The sequence below is a fragment of the Corvus cornix genome, chromosome 7 (genome assembly GCF_000738735.6).
Source record: "Corvus cornix cornix isolate S_Up_H32 chromosome 7, ASM73873v5, whole genome shotgun sequence".
Classification (NCBI taxonomy): domain Eukaryota; kingdom Metazoa; phylum Chordata; class Aves; order Passeriformes; family Corvidae; genus Corvus; species Corvus cornix.
This window is the reverse complement of record NC_046337.1, coordinates 5,886,657-5,903,433: the sequence shown is the minus strand read 5'-3', so window position 1 is coordinate 5,903,433 and position 16,777 is coordinate 5,886,657. Positions and strand designations below refer to the sequence as shown.

At 39.6% G+C, this 16,777-nt stretch overlaps 1 protein-coding gene across 7 annotated transcripts in view; it reads left to right on the top strand.

Moving 5' to 3' along the window:
• Positions 1 to 16,777, top strand: part of THSD7B (thrombospondin type 1 domain containing 7B) — a 299,357-nt gene that overhangs the window by 116,550 nt on the left and 166,030 nt on the right. For all 7 annotated transcript variants that reach the window (XM_039555302.1, XM_039555304.1, XM_039555301.1 and 4 more), the window contains exon 6: positions 5,489 to 5,658. In XM_039555302.1, the coding sequence (XP_039411236.1) occupies positions 5,489 to 5,658 (170 nt within the window). The remainder of the gene's footprint in view (positions 1 to 5,488; positions 5,659 to 16,777) is intronic.

Below are 16,777 nucleotides of genomic sequence, written 5' to 3'. Positions count from 1 at the left end.
CACCTTTCTGGTCTGCAAGCCCATGCCATTATGCTTGGCCAGGCTAACAGAGGAGATTGATAGTGTGCTTTGCAAAGAAAATAAAATATTGCTTGATTTTTTTGTGTGACATGTTCTGAGATTGACTGTAAAATGCTTTGGGATTGATAGAAATTTATATGCATGCAGACAAATCTCCCTGTCTGTGAATGAGTGTGTTTAATAGGAGATCTGTTCAGTGCTCAAGTCATGGGTTTCTGGGGCTTTTGCCAGCTACTGCTAAAACCTTCTATAAAGCCTTCGCAAGATACATTTCTTAGGAAGGCGTCACCTGTAAAAGTGTCTCTGTATCATTAGGCTCATTCAAAATCAAATGCTGATCATTTTTATGCACCCTGCTAGCAGAAGAGAGGAAGTATAAAAAAAAATACTCTGTTGCTTGATTACATCCTACGGAAAGGCTCTTACAGAGTGATTTTTGCTCCTGCCCAAGCGCACATCAATTTCAAAGACAATAGATTAACACATTGTCTTGCTGATTTTGTACAGGGAGCGTGGGTGCAGGTGACACCTGATTGGGGGAGACTGGCTGGAAGTTAATCAGGCAGTGAACAGACGTGGGTCTGCCCCTGGTTTCTCACTTCCCCTCTTTGACATTGCACTGTATTGAAGGGCAAATGGTTGTGTAGAGCCAGGAGAGCCCACAAGGTGAGAACCTGCATAACACTGATAATTTTTTGGAGGTGCCTCTTGCTCTGTAGAAGAAAATCTGTTGTTTTTTCAGTGTATTGCTGCTATGCCCAGATTTTCATGAGCCTGTGAACTCTGAGACCTTTCCCATCTTGTTATGCCTCCCTACCTTGAGGCAACACCTCCAGGGCAGTATCTGCATGAGCAAGGATGAGCTGCCTAATGTGCTAGCTCAGAAAAATGACATTAAACTTGCAGGTTAATAGAGCCACTTAACTGAAAATATTAAAAAGTACAACTCCTGTATTTAGTTAATTGTTATTTGCAGGAATGTAATATCTCAAAATGCAGGTTGTAGGCTATGACCTTCTCACACTGTGCAGAAGAATTTTACAGCAGTGCCTGGTTACTAGACTTTGATTGATTCACTCGGTATAAAGAAACAAGTGAGAATGAAAATCCATAATATTGTAGTATGTGCTGTGGGCTTACTGGATGTAAGGCTGTGGGGACCAGGATTTTGTATTAATGAACAGAAGTCAAAAATGTATGTTATTTAGGTTTCAGCAGCTGGTAGAGGATACTATTGGTCCATGTTTCAGTTTGTAGCCTGGTGGTTTGGTGCTGGTCCTTGGGAACTGGTGGCTGAGATAGTGGAAATAGCTCAGATTGGAAAGCAGCAGCTTTCAAGCATAGAGAGATGTAGTGTTAATCCTGTGAAATAATATAAGAAACCTGAGATGCTCCTATTCTCCTTATTTGACTACATTCTATTTGAAGGGTAATACCTAAAAAGATTATGCTTTTTTCCCCTTAAATATATGCCACTTCATCTCTGGTTTGCTGAGGTTTACCAAACAATGATCTTCTCTTTCTTCCCCTTACAAGAAGATGATGAATTTAAGGAGCTTCAGTAGCAGAAATAAAAGGTGCTCTCCTTCATTTTTCTGGTCTCAACACATACCACTCCTTCCTTTTTGCTGTTTGCCTAATCAGATTAGTTTGTAAATCCTTTAAGATGAGACTCCTGTTTACTTTCCCCATTCCTAGAAATCTTCACTATTTTTAGGTTGATTTGGAAACAAGTAGTCTTTCCTTTAGCTTTATTTTTAGGGCAAGAATTTTCCAAAGCATGCTCCACCCACAGCAAGGAAAATGGGCTGGGACACAGACCACAAGTCTCTGAGCAGAAGGAATGGGATTAGGAAGAAATTAATATTACGTTTAGAAGAATATTAGGAAGAAATTCTTCATTGTGTGAGGGTGGTGAGTCACTGGCACAGGTTGCCCAGCAAAGTTGTGGCTACCCCATCCCTGGAAGTGTCCAAGGCCAGGTTGGACAGGGCTTGGAGCAACCTGGGATAGTGAAAGGTGTTCCTGCACATAGCAGGGCGTTGGAATGAGATGATCTTCAAGGTCCCTTCCAACCCAGTCTGTGATTTTATGATTTTCTAGGGGCTGTTTTTTAATGCAGGGGCAGAGAGCGCCCCATGACTGAATGAAGATGCATAGTGTGGGCTACATCCACTGACATAAAAAAGCAGCAGCTAAAGAGGTAGCACTTGCAGAGTTGTACTCCACAGAGAGAGGGGGGTGAAGCTATATTCCAGTCTCCTAAAAGGACCCAGAGATGACAAAAATACTTTAAGCCTCAGACCTGCTCTGTTAAGTATAACCTATATGTCCATGGCAAAGCTACAAGTTAAAGGTCCCATCACAGGTAGGTGGTACAGGTGTAAATTTGCTGTTAAATGGGAAGGGCTTTTAATTTTATGCCTGAAGTTTACAATAACTTCTATAATCAATAGTTTAAATACAGGAAAATAAAACACTTTAACTGCATGTAAAACTCCAGAGCTTTGTGCTTTGTATTACCTTTGGTTATTTGTTCTGAAAGGATTAAGTGCTTAAAAAGCTTCAACACACGGAAGGTGATTCTACTTTGTTTTATTGTGATATAAATTTGGGATCATTCAATTAAAGTGAATGGGTATATACAGGTATAAAACTTGTGTAAACACTAAGAGCATAAGTCCTATAGACTAAAGAGACCAAGAGGTTACTATAAATCAGAAAGATATTGAGCCCTTGTTTGTTTCATAACTGTCACTGAGTCATCAGTTTTAAAACAATGTATTATATCTTTTTCATCCTTGATGTGTAGCTTTCATGTTCGCTGGGAATAGATAGATTTTCCAGAATTATGATTATGTCTTCATATCATTCATTTTGGTTGTGGTTGCTATGTTACGAGACAGGGATATAGCAAAAAACTCTCCTTGCTTTGTTGGAAATTCAAAGCTTTTCAGAAGTTAAATGGTGGGAAATGGGAATGTTTTAAGATTTGATTTTTTAGAAAAGGCTTAAGGTTATTGCTGAGATACAGGTATGATGGTATCACTTTGTAAATGAGGTTCATTATGCCCAAATTAAAGATAAGGCATTAGTGTGAAGTAGTAGAGACTGGAGAGGAAATGCAGTGAACTGTGCTGGTAGGCTCTGGAGTTACACTTTGGGAGTGGTAGCAATGCTACTCTTCAGCCCTTTGACCTTCAGGGGTAGTGGGCTTGTTAATGGCTATGCAAGTGTGTCCCTTTTAATGCTTGGAGGTCAGGATTTGTTTTTGGAGCACTGGACAGCTGAGGACATGTGCAGGTAAAAGCAGGACAGGGCTGAAGCTTGGAGCTGGCGGAGTGCCGAGAGCCGTCCTTGCACGCTGCTCACACACAGGTTACTCTGGGAGAATATATAAAGGGATTTTTTTTTTTTTAAATTCAGGAGTTGATGAAGTTTAATTATCTCTCTGAGTTCAGATTTAGTTATTTTGCATAATTTTAATCACCAATGGCCTAATTTTCATAGGTGTTAACTCCCGCAGCTCATGCTGAATAGGAGAAGCAGATGCTCACACCTCTGGAAATGAGTCTTTAGGATCCAGCGTTCACAGCTGACTTCCTAAGCCAGATACTGCTAATGAGTTTTTCCTTAGTCAATTCTTGTTTTAAGAAACACTTCCTTAAAACAACTATTTCCCTGTCTGTGGCAAGATGCCTGTGTTTTATATTTAAGGTTTTGATTTGGAAGTGTAGACCTGAAAAGCACAATGTTCTGAAGGGATGTGGAGGAGAGGAATCCTCTTCACCCGCTGTTTGATAAAGAGCACTTTTCATTGCCTTTACGGTTGCATTTAACACTGCAGGCCCAAGAAATGGGATTAGGAGTTCCCAGAAGGAACTAATGAGAAGAAGAATTCATGGCTGTGCTTTATATGTTGTGGGAGTTAAGTATTTGATACTTGTCACGTGAAAAGCTTGTTCTATGTTATTTTCTTTGGGGGTAAATGAACCCTGTGCGTGTATCCAGATTTGCACAAGATGCTGTGAGTTATTTAAGAGGGCATGGCAGCTCATCCGAACAGCACCTGTAAATGCAAGTAACTGGCAGTATTCACAAATATTTTCTATGAAGATGTTAGAAAATTTGGAAGTGTTTTGTGGATAGAAATCATGTACAACATAAGTTAAGAGAATGCTGATATGTGCTCAAAATATAGTTTTGAGATGCAGGTTTGCTTGCCATAGCTGTAGTCAGGAACAGATACTCAATATGTGGAATTATGGTATGGAAGGCTTTTTCTGCAGAGACATCCCACTGTGTTTGAGTTTACAGTGAGCAGTCAGCAGTTAAGGAACATATGTAGTTTTAACAACTGTGGATCTGCTGTTAAAGGAGAGAGCATTTGTCTTGAGAAGAAAGGAAGGAAATTATTTTACGTAGTTTTATTACACAAAACCCAAAGATTCTGTGGTAAAAGTAAACTAGGAAATTTAGAGGAGTGGAGGCATAAAGCAGCACGAGTGTGAACAGATTGGTTATAAAAATAATATTGCCTAAGATTTGTGTTTGGGAAGCTCAGGAAGACTTTGGGCTCTTATTTACTCCCCTCATACTGTGACCTGTGAATCAAAGCAAATTCTGCCTGTGGAAACAGTTGTGTTAGAAATATGCTCTACATTTTCAGTCATGATGGGGAAATAACTTTTGCTTTCCACGGATACACAGCACAGTTTTCCCTGTGGTTTTAATAAGTTCTTCCTGGCATTTAAGCTGGTACACAGCAACAACTGTTGTCTGTACAGCATTCACCTACCTGTGCCCCAAAAAGTTACAATTCCTTGAAAACCTTTAATGCTCTTTAGGTGTGAATGGAATATAGAATGAAAGTATTTTTTTTTCTAGAGCTTGCTGTGCATCACAACTTTTGGAAAACGGAATTAACTGAGATGCTTTAGCCAATCCCTTGAAGGAACTGGCAGTACCTTAGGCACTTAGAAAGCCTAAGAAAGTGCTTTTCCTGTGTGGAAAAGCTGCAAGTGCTTGGAGCTCCGTCGATGTATGCAGGATTTCAGCTGTTAAGTGTGTTTCAGAGCGAGGTGTTCAGCTCTTGCCAGAGAGGGGTGGTTTGGTGGTTTGATCCACATGTTTGAAAACTACTGTTCACACTTAATCAAACCTCTTAATCTTCTCTCGTTTTTTATGCCGTGCTCACAGGTGTTGTCAGGATGATTTAGTGTTTCAGAACGCTTTGGAGATTGGTGCTCTGTCAAAAGTTTTACACTAGTGCTCCGGACAAATAGCACATACTTAACCTATGTAAATTTAGCACTCAAAACGTTTCCAAACATTCTTCCCTGTTTTGGATAGGAAAGTGCTGCTATAAAGATTAAACCAACTGTATTTTGTCACCTAATAAAGTATGTCTCCCTCACCCATAGTCTTTGAAAAACTCATTTTACCTGTTCTCTTTTTATTCCCAAAGGTTTGCCTGGAGGACTTCTGAATGGAAAGCTTGCCAAGTGTCTCTGCTCCTTGACCAGCAGGACCCTCGACACCAGAAGCAGGCAGGGCTCTGTGGAGGTGGGATCCAAACCCGGGTGGTCTACTGTGTCCAGATCCTCGTGGAGCTGGGGACACACCGGCTGAAAGAAGGTGTGTGTGTGTAGGGTCCCTCTGAAGTGCTGACCTGAGTAGATCTGAGTAGGAGAAACAGGAGGAAAAGAAGTAGGTAATGTGGAGTCATTGATAGCCTTTGGCTTGCTGATGTCCTCCTTCTATCCATGCTCACACAGGGAGGTGCTACTTGGCACCAGAGGAAGTCCTGAGGAACTGCCAGGAGGCACAACCTTCTGGGATGAATTGCTGCCAGTTCTGATGTTCACTTGCGCTGGGAGAGTTACAAAGGATGAAGGAACTAAATTTTGCTTGGAGTTGACTTTTCTTCCTCTGTCATACATCAGGAAACCCAGCCCCTTGGTAGCTGAATGCATTTATCTGTAGTGTAGTCTTAGTTTAGAATATAAAGCAGGTTGTCACACACCATTCCTGATACGGTTTTAGCCTCTGCTTTAGATTGATACACAATCTTTCTTGTGATTTGAAGGGGAAAGCAAAAATAATATTGTCACAACTTTTGAGCAGACAGATGGGTTTTGGACTCTGGAAGTGAGTTATATTTCTTTTAGAAGAATAATAAGTAGTTACAGATTCACAATGAATAATTCATCATGGGCTGTTTTATTTACTCGATGTGGTGCGCTTGCAGAATGTGTTTTTGAGCAGAGATGTAAGATAATAACAACACAATATTGTATCTTAGATTTATTTACTTACAGAGGCAAAGCAAATGTTTCCTGGATGCCCTGTGTGTGTCCCAGCATCCCTCACAGATGCTGAGGTTATAGAAAACCAGTCACCTCTCCCAGACACCAGGCACTACTTTGCTCTCCCAACACAACCCCTCTCCTCTTGTTCCACACAAGCGTGTGATGCAGGGGACTTTTCAGAGTTAGAAAAGTGCTGTTGATGAAAGGTGTGTGGCATTTATTGACTTTCTTCATCCTTCTGAGTACTCCTGTGGTCCTTGCAGCCACTGTGAGGCAGGTTGGTGAGCAGAGAGCTTGAACTGAATTCATTCTCACTTTATTCTTTGTCAAAATTGTGAATTTCTCCAGAAGACTAGAGGAGAGCCTCTGAATTCCTTAAATATTTACGTATGTCATGACAGGAGTGGTGCTACATATCCAGTGTGTGACCCACCTGCAGCTTGTGCCTTGCTCAAAGTTCAGTTCAGCTTAAAAGTTGCAAGCCCTTTCCTCAGCTAAGAACAAACCCTGGGATACCTCTTCCTTGTATTTACACTTCTCACCTTTTTTAAAAAAAGTAATTTCATATAGGCAACTGAAAAACCCCGAATGTGCAGAGCAATTGTACAAGGTATAAATAAATGATTACTGCAATTTCAAAGCTGTACTGCAGATGTACAGTAGTGCTTGGCAAGTGAGAATCCCATCTACTGTCAGCACAGTCACATGCAAATGGGAACAGGGAAATCCTTCCCTATTATCCCTCCTCATCCAGTAATATTCAGCGTGTCTCATTTACTAGCTGACTAATTTTTGTTCTTTGAATAGATAAGGAATGACATATCTTTTGGCTTTTTTCTTCTGGCAATCAGAACTGGCAGAATACTTTTATTCATCACTAGGGCATCTCATATTTTACTGTACCAATTTTTCAGTGATGAGGAGAAGATGAGGAAGTTAATCCTCTATGTATAAGCAAATACAGTGTCTAATTGCTACCATCAGAAGCACAGTAATTTTTCTTTCTTCACCTCTTGAGTGTCCTTAAAGGGATCATTCAGGAATCAAACAAGCGAGTCTAATGGGATATTACAATCCATCACAGTTGTTATTCTTCTGGATACTTCCAAAGAGAATTTGGACCTGGGCCCATGACATATGTGAGAGAAGATTTTGTCCCGTGGTCTCTCCAGCAGCATTCTGGGATAAAAGCTGTTGAATCCTAGTTGGAGACAGGTACCATCTGTGATGTGTTTATACATACTGCTCAAAGCTCTTTTATCCCCCAAGGATATTTCTCCCATTTTTTATTTGCTTAGTGTTCCCATCTATTTCTTCTTTTATTAAAATGTGTGTGTTTGGAAGGGGACCACCTGTTTTCTTGAGTCACTATATATCATTTGTTCAGAAGGTTAAGTCTACTGAAAGCTTTCTGTGTTTTGATTATAAGATTCCAACTTGAAGATACTGAAAATGGAAAATTCTCACTCAGGTATTACTTTGAGAAGTGCATTGATAAGATTTCATACTTTTCTCCCCCAAGAAGCAACCTAACTAAGAAATCCCTGTCTTGACCCAAGTGAAGTTATGTTTTCTAAGCCTTGAGGAGGAAGTCCGTACTTTTAATATGGGTGATGAGTATTTGGAGGCAGATCTTCCAGTCTTTGAAGCCCTCGGTAATATTCTTGCATTCTGAGGCTGTGACATCTAAATTTACGTTGGTAAAGGTGTAAAGTGATGTGTAGTTCTGTGCTCCTGTGTATGTAGGTAACCTAAGTGTAGAGACTGTGCTGTTTTTAATGTTAGCTGTTCTGTCCAAGGAGTCCACATCCCTCCTCACTTGTGAGGCTTTTGTTAACTTAGACTGAACTTTAACATGATTATCTTTCAACAGATCCTGCTGTTTTTAATTATCTCATTGAATTTTAACATGTTTAAATTTATAATGCTTAATTTTCAGAGAGAGGTTGTCACCTAGTAATTCAAGTTTATCATTATTCTTTTGCTGTCCAGAGGTGGAAGTGGCAAATCTGCATGTTTGAAACGATGTGTCTTTTAAGGAGGAGACACATTTTGCACAAAAGTAGCACAGAATATGCAAGTGAGCTAGTTGTGGTACAGCCCTTTCTTCTCTTCACGTCTGGGTACTCCCTAATCCTTGAGCCCGGGCATCCCATTTCTGGAACAAACTGTAGGAAGGGTGGCTACCCTTCTTTGTACTTCTTTTTTTCAAGTAAATCTGTTCACTCATATGGAAACTCTTCTAAGCAAAGCAGAAATGCAGATCCTCAACTTATTTTCCAAGCCAGACACTGCTGCCAGAGGACACATGTGTTTTGTTCTCTTCTGTAAGTGGGCTTACAACAAGAGATAAGATTTTAGTGGTTTTATGAAATTTTATCTGAAATGTGTTTCCCCATAATAAATTTTAATTGATCTGGGTGAACATCACTAACTAGCAATCCCCATGGTACCAACAAACAAGACATCTGGAAAAGGTAAGGAAGAATATTCTGCAATGATCAGTTTATGAAACCTGTCCTTGTTTGGCAGTACAACTCTCCTCTCAATCACAGTAAATTATTCCAGTGATATGGGAATGAAAATTCCTCTTAGAATCTGGTACTGGTGTCTGTGTTTATGTTCAGTTACTAAACCTATGAAGTTCCTAGATTTAATCTTCTGCCTCAGGAATTTCTTACTGTCTTTTCTGAAGACCAGGAACTATCCTTCTGTTTTCTAATTAATTTTGCTTTTTGGATTTATCTAGAAACTGTATCTCTTTATCAGTAGTATGGGAGATGGCAGTCTTTATAAAATACTCCAGAAGTATTTCCTCTCTTCTCTGAATTTGTTGCCTGCTGTCTCTAGTGACTGGGATTGCTTCTCTCTCTATATTTTCTGTAGTTTTCTAACTAGGGATCTGTCTGCCCTGACATTCTTTCATAAAATTTGTGCCTTACATATCTTGACATTTTTCCTTTTTCACTTGTTTGAATGAGATCCAATTTACCTCTCACTTTCAGAATTTTCTTAAAGTGTTTTTGGAGCCTGTCTGCTTAAGTTTTAATTATAGGACTGAAAAGACCTTTATGAAATAATGCTTCACTTCCTTGAGTCCTCTTTATTGTTTATTCAGCATAGTAAATTTGGCTAATAAAATGTATCTCTTATTACCTTCTCACCAGAAATCATTGCAGGTTCCTATCTTCTTAATCTTTGTTATTTTACATCTGAAAATCCACATAAAACTCTCATGCCTGTACAAGGTTCTAAAGTTTTGTTTACACTTTCTTGCTTAATGAGTTTCTCTATCATATTTGTCTCCATATATTTATTTTTATTTGAGCTTGAATTTCAATAGCAGGTATGTGGCATAGTTGTGCCTTCATTATTTTTGGATAGCTTTTAGTGTTACCCTGCAAAACTATTTCTTACAGAAGTCCCTATTATTTTTATACCCCTGTTTCCTTTGAGAGAGATTCAACCCTCACCTGTTAGTAGACATAATACCTTGCCTGACTTACTCCACTGCAGTTCCCCAGCCTATACTAATTTTTGCTTTATTTTTAGGATGCAATTCCACCTAGTTCATTTTACATCAGATTGTTTTTTTATAAACTTGTGTGTCGCCAGCTGTAGCAGCAAAATCTCCTTTAGTCCATTTACAACTGAGGACTTGGAAAATACTCAAGTACCTTTTCAGGTCTAATGGTTACGCTCTGATCCATCCCTGTGTGTATTCCCTTATGTAGTTTTGTCTTACAAGCTCCTTTACTGACAGAATCACAAATGGGTCTGAAGCTGAAAGTGGTCCCCTGCACTTTCATCTAAGTCCTACTTCTGTGAGTCTCAAAACAATTATTTTATGGCCTTTATACATTCTTGTTTTCCTCAAAATATTGAGCTTTCTCCCTACTGCTGATAGACAAAAATGTCTATTCCTTTCTTATGTGATGAGTGAATTTTTTCATACTCTTCTTGATTCCCATATGGGAAATACTTTGGCATTGTGCTTTGTTTTTCAGAAATTGGAGCCTCTTTGGAGTTGCACAGAGATTAATTTGAGAAGTCCTTTCATTCATATCTTGTATTCTTCTCCATTTATTCTCATCCCTTTCTTTCTGCCCTTTTGTCTTTTGTAGCTCCAAAATGTGCTGTTTTACCTCCCCTGCTCTGTACGCTCTGTTTCCTAATGAGGGTGCCACATCTGTTTCCCTGTGAGTTCTTTGTTCTGTTCTGAATCATGACCTTCCAATGTGTGTCTCCTGAGGGATTAGTGTTTCAAATTGGTGCATGTGGCACCTGTTCAGTAAACTATGGAAGTATCTTTGGGAAGAGGACGCTACCAGTGGAAAGTCCGAATTGGATGTGCCACCATCCCCTTGGGTGCCAGGGGTCTTGTGAAGCACCAGGTCCGACTCTTTAGGAGCTAAAAGTTGGTTGTGCAGGTTGTTGTTGTTTACAGCTGTTGCCATCCTGCATATTCATTGGAGAAGGCCTGTGTTGATGGAGATAAGCTGCCCGTAGGAGTTGATGCAGGTTATGCACTGTTGGAGTGTATAGGAGCCCTGTGCGGAGTGTGAGCCCTGTATTAAATGCACACTTTTTTCTTCTGTTGTTGTGAATTTATGCTGGTGAAGCTGCAGGAATGAGAAGATTAATTTACTCTACGGAAATTAGAATTTTAGGACTTTGATGTTTAAATCCTGTTGTCCTTGTCTGGTTTATGAAATTGAAAAGGAATAGGTTAGAATATATTAGTAATGAGAAAACTTGACTAGGACCGTAGGAGGGAGAGAAATGATGGTCAGCAGTGGGGTGAAAAAAGCTTTGTTGAGCTGCGCCTGTTACAGCAACAGGAGCATCCAGCCTGGGGCTTAGCTGGCCTGAACCACAGAAAGCAGATTCTCAGGTGGAACCTCTCCCACCCCAAGGATCCCTCTTATCCCAAACTAGTTATTTATCACTGGGATGACTGTACTGACCTGAAAAGATTAGAAATACACCTCTGGAGTGTGAAATATATTCAGGGAAGTCTGTATCAGATTTATATTGCTGGGATGCCAAGTTATTGATCTGTAAGCTCACCAAATGCTGAGCAGAATTTATGAGATACAACTCACATAATGGAAAAATAAATATGTAACAGCTGGCTTCTTTGGGGGAAACCCTGTAGAAGCAGGAGAGGAAATGATTTTATTCAGATTATTGTAGTGCTTGACAGTAGTGTTTAAATGTGTATTTCAAAAATTTGAGTTTGAATCCATTAAGGAAAAAACCATTTTCCCTAATGCCTTTCAGAGGTGTAATATTTTCAGTTCTTTCATATCTTAAAACTAATTAAACTAAAATGAAGAGAGTAATGTTTAAAAAGACTTTGACAGTGAAAGAAGTCAGCCTTTTAAGAGGTGCCTTATAAATAGTAGGCCTTTTTTTGTCAACAAGCTATTTGTTATGACCATGAATAGTTATCCCTTTATAAATGCTTTCATTTGTTTAGCTGGCTGTGGTACACAGCAAATAATATGCTGCCCAGTTAGTTCATGTGAGATACTAGGTTTTAGTCCAGGCTTTTATCTTTGAAAGCTAACATTTTAATTGTGTGTGTATTTTTATAATTGTTCCCTTCCACTGAAACTGGATTAATTCCAATTCAAGACAGTGATGGTTTGTTCTGTGTAATTTTGTCCTGTTGCTGTTCTGAGACTGGGGAGCTGCATTGTGTTCAGGCAGTAACATGGAGTGAGATGAGAAATTAAAAGGATTTGCATGTGTGAGGCTACACCACAAACTGGGACACTGGGGAGAGAGAACAAAGCCAGAGGTGTCTGGAACAGGAGACACTGGAGATAAATGAAGTTTGTGTGCTGCGGCCAGCGCTGTGTGGAGCAGCCTGGCTGCTCCTGGGATCCGCCCTGCTGCTCCTGGAATCTGTGATGAGCGTGTCACTAGCTTAGCTTTGGGCCACCTGTGCCACGTCCTGGTGTCCCAAACACATCCAGGCACATCCAGACACATCCACAGTGGTGCTTTTCTCATGGCAGTCACAGAAGAGGTTTCTCCTTCCTGTTGTGTGAATGCTGAACTCGGCAATGCTCACACTCTTACAAGGCTTTCATGAAGTTTTCATGGATTTTCTTCCCTGTTTTCTGTATTTCTTCTCTCACCCTCTCTGGTGGTCTGCCCCAGTGATTTCCAGCTTTTTTTGGGTAACAGCCAAAAGGCTCAAATATCCTGCAGAATCCTTTTTTCCTTCCCATCATTGCATTCACTGCCATCCCAGCATCCCTGTTGCCTCTGCTGTTTTTCCTGGACACTCTTAATGAATTGTCACCTCTGATCTGCTCAGTCATGTGGCTCCTGGTGGGGAGCCCCATGTTCACTCTGAATTTTTGCCAGATACATAGAGTCTGTTAATCACCACAAATTCTGCTGTAGCAAAACAATGCAGTATCCCAGCTGGGATCACAGTCCTGTTGAACAGCAGAGGGAGGACACAGGGATACGTTTTATCTGTGTCACTTTAATAAAATTGTGGGGATTTTTATTGTTCTGAAATGCATTAAACCATTGTTGCTCTTGGCAATCTACTATTAACCCTCTTTCATGCTGTGATTAGCCTTCTATTCATACGTTGTTCCTTGCCTATTAAATAGATTTTAATTGAAAATAGGCCTCCAACTTTGTGCTTAGTGGCTTCAAAATGAATTGATTCTTCCTCAAAGCATAAAGGAGCCCTTTCCATAAGACATGGGGTGCATTAGGCCCCTTAATGGAGGGATGCAAGGGACTGGGATTGGTGCCATTTCCAGGCTTGGTCAGATTGCATTCACCACTTCTCCCTTGTGTAATGTTTTGTTTTTGCTATAAAAATGTCTTTCAGGTTAGAGAAATTACTTACAAATGTTGTGCTGGGTTTACCCCTGCTGTGTTTTTCACATGAAGGTGTTTTTATAACGTAACTTGCTCCTTTGTGGTTTTCTCAAGTAATTTCCCTTTGTATTGATCCAAGTGTCTTTGGTTTATAAGTCCCAGCAAAGGCAGTAAGAACTTTCACAAGGATATGCCATCCCTTTCTCATACCTGCCTTGTATCATGGCAATAATTTATTTGGATTAATTTTGCCATATGGTAAACATTTGGATTTATTTCCTTGAGAATTGAATATTACCTAAAATATGTAAGAGGCAGACCAGATAATATTTGTATGTATTCCAAATATATTAGTGATATTTAGCAAAGTCTCCTTTTGGTTTTGGTATGAAAAACACATGGGTTTTCATTGTAAAAAGGAAATGTAGTTAAAGTCCAGGAAAAAAAGTGTTATTTACCTCCTGAGGAGTTGAAAAACCATATTTGACAGGACCCCCTGCAAACAAAATGCCATCCTAGGCATTTCTGCCTCTGTCTGGTCAGCATTGCTTTTAACATAGTATTGGTATGTGTGCCTGCAAGTATCTGTCCACATGACTGTATTCAAAGATAATTTATTTATTGGCTTAAAATTACATTATGGAAATAATCATATCAGAGCTGATTTCCTCTTCCACTCTTCCTCCAAATCATTACCTCAGTAAAAATATATAAGGAAACAAGACACTTTAGAACCCAATTTATTATCTCCTGCTGGTAGCAATAACCTGAAAATAACAGCAAATAGTAAAATTCAAACTTGAGGCAAGACACTGGTGCTGGGAACAGCTGCAGTTGCATTTATAAAGGATAGATTCAATATAACAGCTATAGCAATGTGCAATGTTTCAGAGGCCCCCAGATTAGTACTTGATTGCTTTTTGAAGTTTATTCTATAGATTGGGAAGAACACAGGATTTTAAAAGGTAGGAACAAGCATCATAAATAAGCTGCTACTTGAATCAGAGATGTTGCCTCCCCCTCCCACTCTTTGCTTCCCTGGCTTCTGCCTTTCACCTTCCTCCAAAAACATGGCTAATATTGTTCCAAGGAAAATAATTACACAAAAAGCACTTTTTCTATATGAATGCAGGAAAATGCCACCACAGAGTCAATTATTGAACGAAATCAGAAAGCTGGCTCATTCCTAAAGACATTCCTGGCAGCTGTGTGGATTTATCATAGGCATAATGTCAGGTTTTCTCCTGAATAGGACATCCCCAGCCAGGCTACCTGTGCCATTTGGAGGCTGCAGTGTGTGAGAATTTTGGCATTTAAAAGGTTCACAGAAAAAGTCCCCCTTATCATTCCTTTACAATAAAGAAAAGACAAATTTGTTAGAGTATAAAAGAATGGCAGTAGAAGATCATATCAAGCTTTGAAATAAACCAGATTGAAATCAGAGTTTTTAATCAAATGGCTGAAGAAGGCATGAAATTCTGTTTTAAAGAGGACCCTGCTGGTCCATCCTGTCACTCTGGCTGGAAACTGTGTCTCTGTACCTTCCAGGTGTTGGGAAAGGATGGTATATGCATTTATCATTACAGCTTGGGTTTTTTTGTTCTGGTCTTATTCCTGAAGACTGACTGGAGGATTGCAGTCAGTGTAGAGTGAGTATAAGCTGGAGCAGACTTGGAATGTATTTGGATATTTGATTAGAATGGTATTTTCTGATTTACCTTTTATAGAATGCAAAGAACTACTTAAGGAATTGAGCAAACAGGCAGCTTTACTCCAGTGACAAACGGGATGCTGGTCCTGGGAAAAATGCTAGAGTTAAATAGGGCATCAGCCCAAGGGAGGAAGAGGAGCAGGAGGCTGGTTGGCATGGAGAGGAAGGCCCGGATTTCCATCAGAATGGGAAGAAGTCATCCATGAGTCTGGGATGGCTGGTAGCTCCTTTAACTTTTTGTAATCAATTTTTCTTGGTTTTTTTTTAGTCCAAAATCAATTTAAAATAATGTTGAGCACACTGGTTGGTTTTCAAGGAAGGAGAACCATCCAGCTGTATCTAGGCTTCTACATTTAAATAGTTAAATTCAGTACAGAAGCAACCTAAAACTCAGTGAGGAGGGAGGAGCCATTCCTGGCAATGACACCTTGAGTTAGAGCAAAGCAGGACTGGACTTTATTCCTTTGGTTGACCATTTGTATTCAGTTTTATTTCCTTTCCTTTCTCCAAATGAACTCTCAGAAAACTGATAGAGTTTTGCAAAGCTTGATGCTGAGAGGCAGGTTAAGCCATGCATGAGACTTCTAGGGAAAATAAATACTCCTATCCTTAAAACTCTAATATTTATCTCATTCTGTCTGTCACTTTCCTTGCAAGGTCTCTAGAAAAGGTCTCTTTATGTGAGCATTCAGGTGAATTGGATTTATGCCGCCTCATTCTAATCTTTAAATGAACATGTCAGAGGCCTTACAGTGTCTCAGAAATCATTCAGAAAATCGTCTTTTTTGCTAAATATATTATCTTTCCGCTTAGAATTAAGTCACACTGTTGTTTAATCCTGTTATTCTGATGAGCTGGAATCCTAAACACTGATATTTGGTCTGAGTATCACTTCAGACTGATAGGTCTAAAGTCAGCTTCAGGATGTGCAAATCAAAATTCGTGATTTTCAGCACTAAAGTCTTGTGTTTAAAAAGAAAAAAGTTGTGTTTTTCTTCAAATGATTAATTTTAAAGAAAATGGTGTAATATCAGAGAAAGGAAAGATTACTCATATATTGAGCTTGTTTTTATAAATTCTTTTCAAATCAATTCCATGCATGGAAGCAAAGAAAAACAGACGTGAAAAATAAAAATGAGGATAAAACAAACTCAGTAGCTATAAAAATAAATGAAGTCTTGGTAATGCCATGGCAGAGTAAACTCAAACAAGCCTTTGCCTTTTGAAAGACTGCTTTGATATTGATTTATCTAAAGAGACAGCCAAATTCAGCCCATAATGTAATTAAAATGCAATATCATATAATGACTCAGAGGACAGATTTAAGAGTCTTTCCCTTTCTTTTCTTTCCTCCCTCTGCCCCGAATAAAAAGGTGAGAGAAGTTAATTGAATCTAGAAATCTCTTAAAATAAATGAAAATACAAAGAGAGTCAACTTTCCAAATCTATTGTCAGTATCAAGTAAAGTGGTGCATGGCAGGGCTTGGGATTGTCTCATTTCTGGGATAAAGAGGGTTGGAGATCCATGGGTGCAGCAACTCGAGTAAATGTCTCTCCTCCCACGTAGGAAAGATGCTTCATGCTTATGTCTGTATAGAAGAATCCGAGAGCTCTGCTCAGTTTTATTGGAAATAGGTGAAAAAAATTCCAAGGTCTAGGCACTGCATCCATAATCCAGAGATGGCAGTGCCCTGAAGGGCATGGGAATGGGGAGAGTCCCCTGTGCTTGGGTTTTGCTCACCTGCCTCTGCCTGGCTCCCAATTGCAGAGGGAGCTTTGTGGATTTCCTTCTTAGGTAGCTTTCTCTTCAGTCCTGTCTGAAGAGGTCTCCTTGGCCATAAAAGTGGGGATTAGATCCTGGTTTGTTGCTCCAGCATTG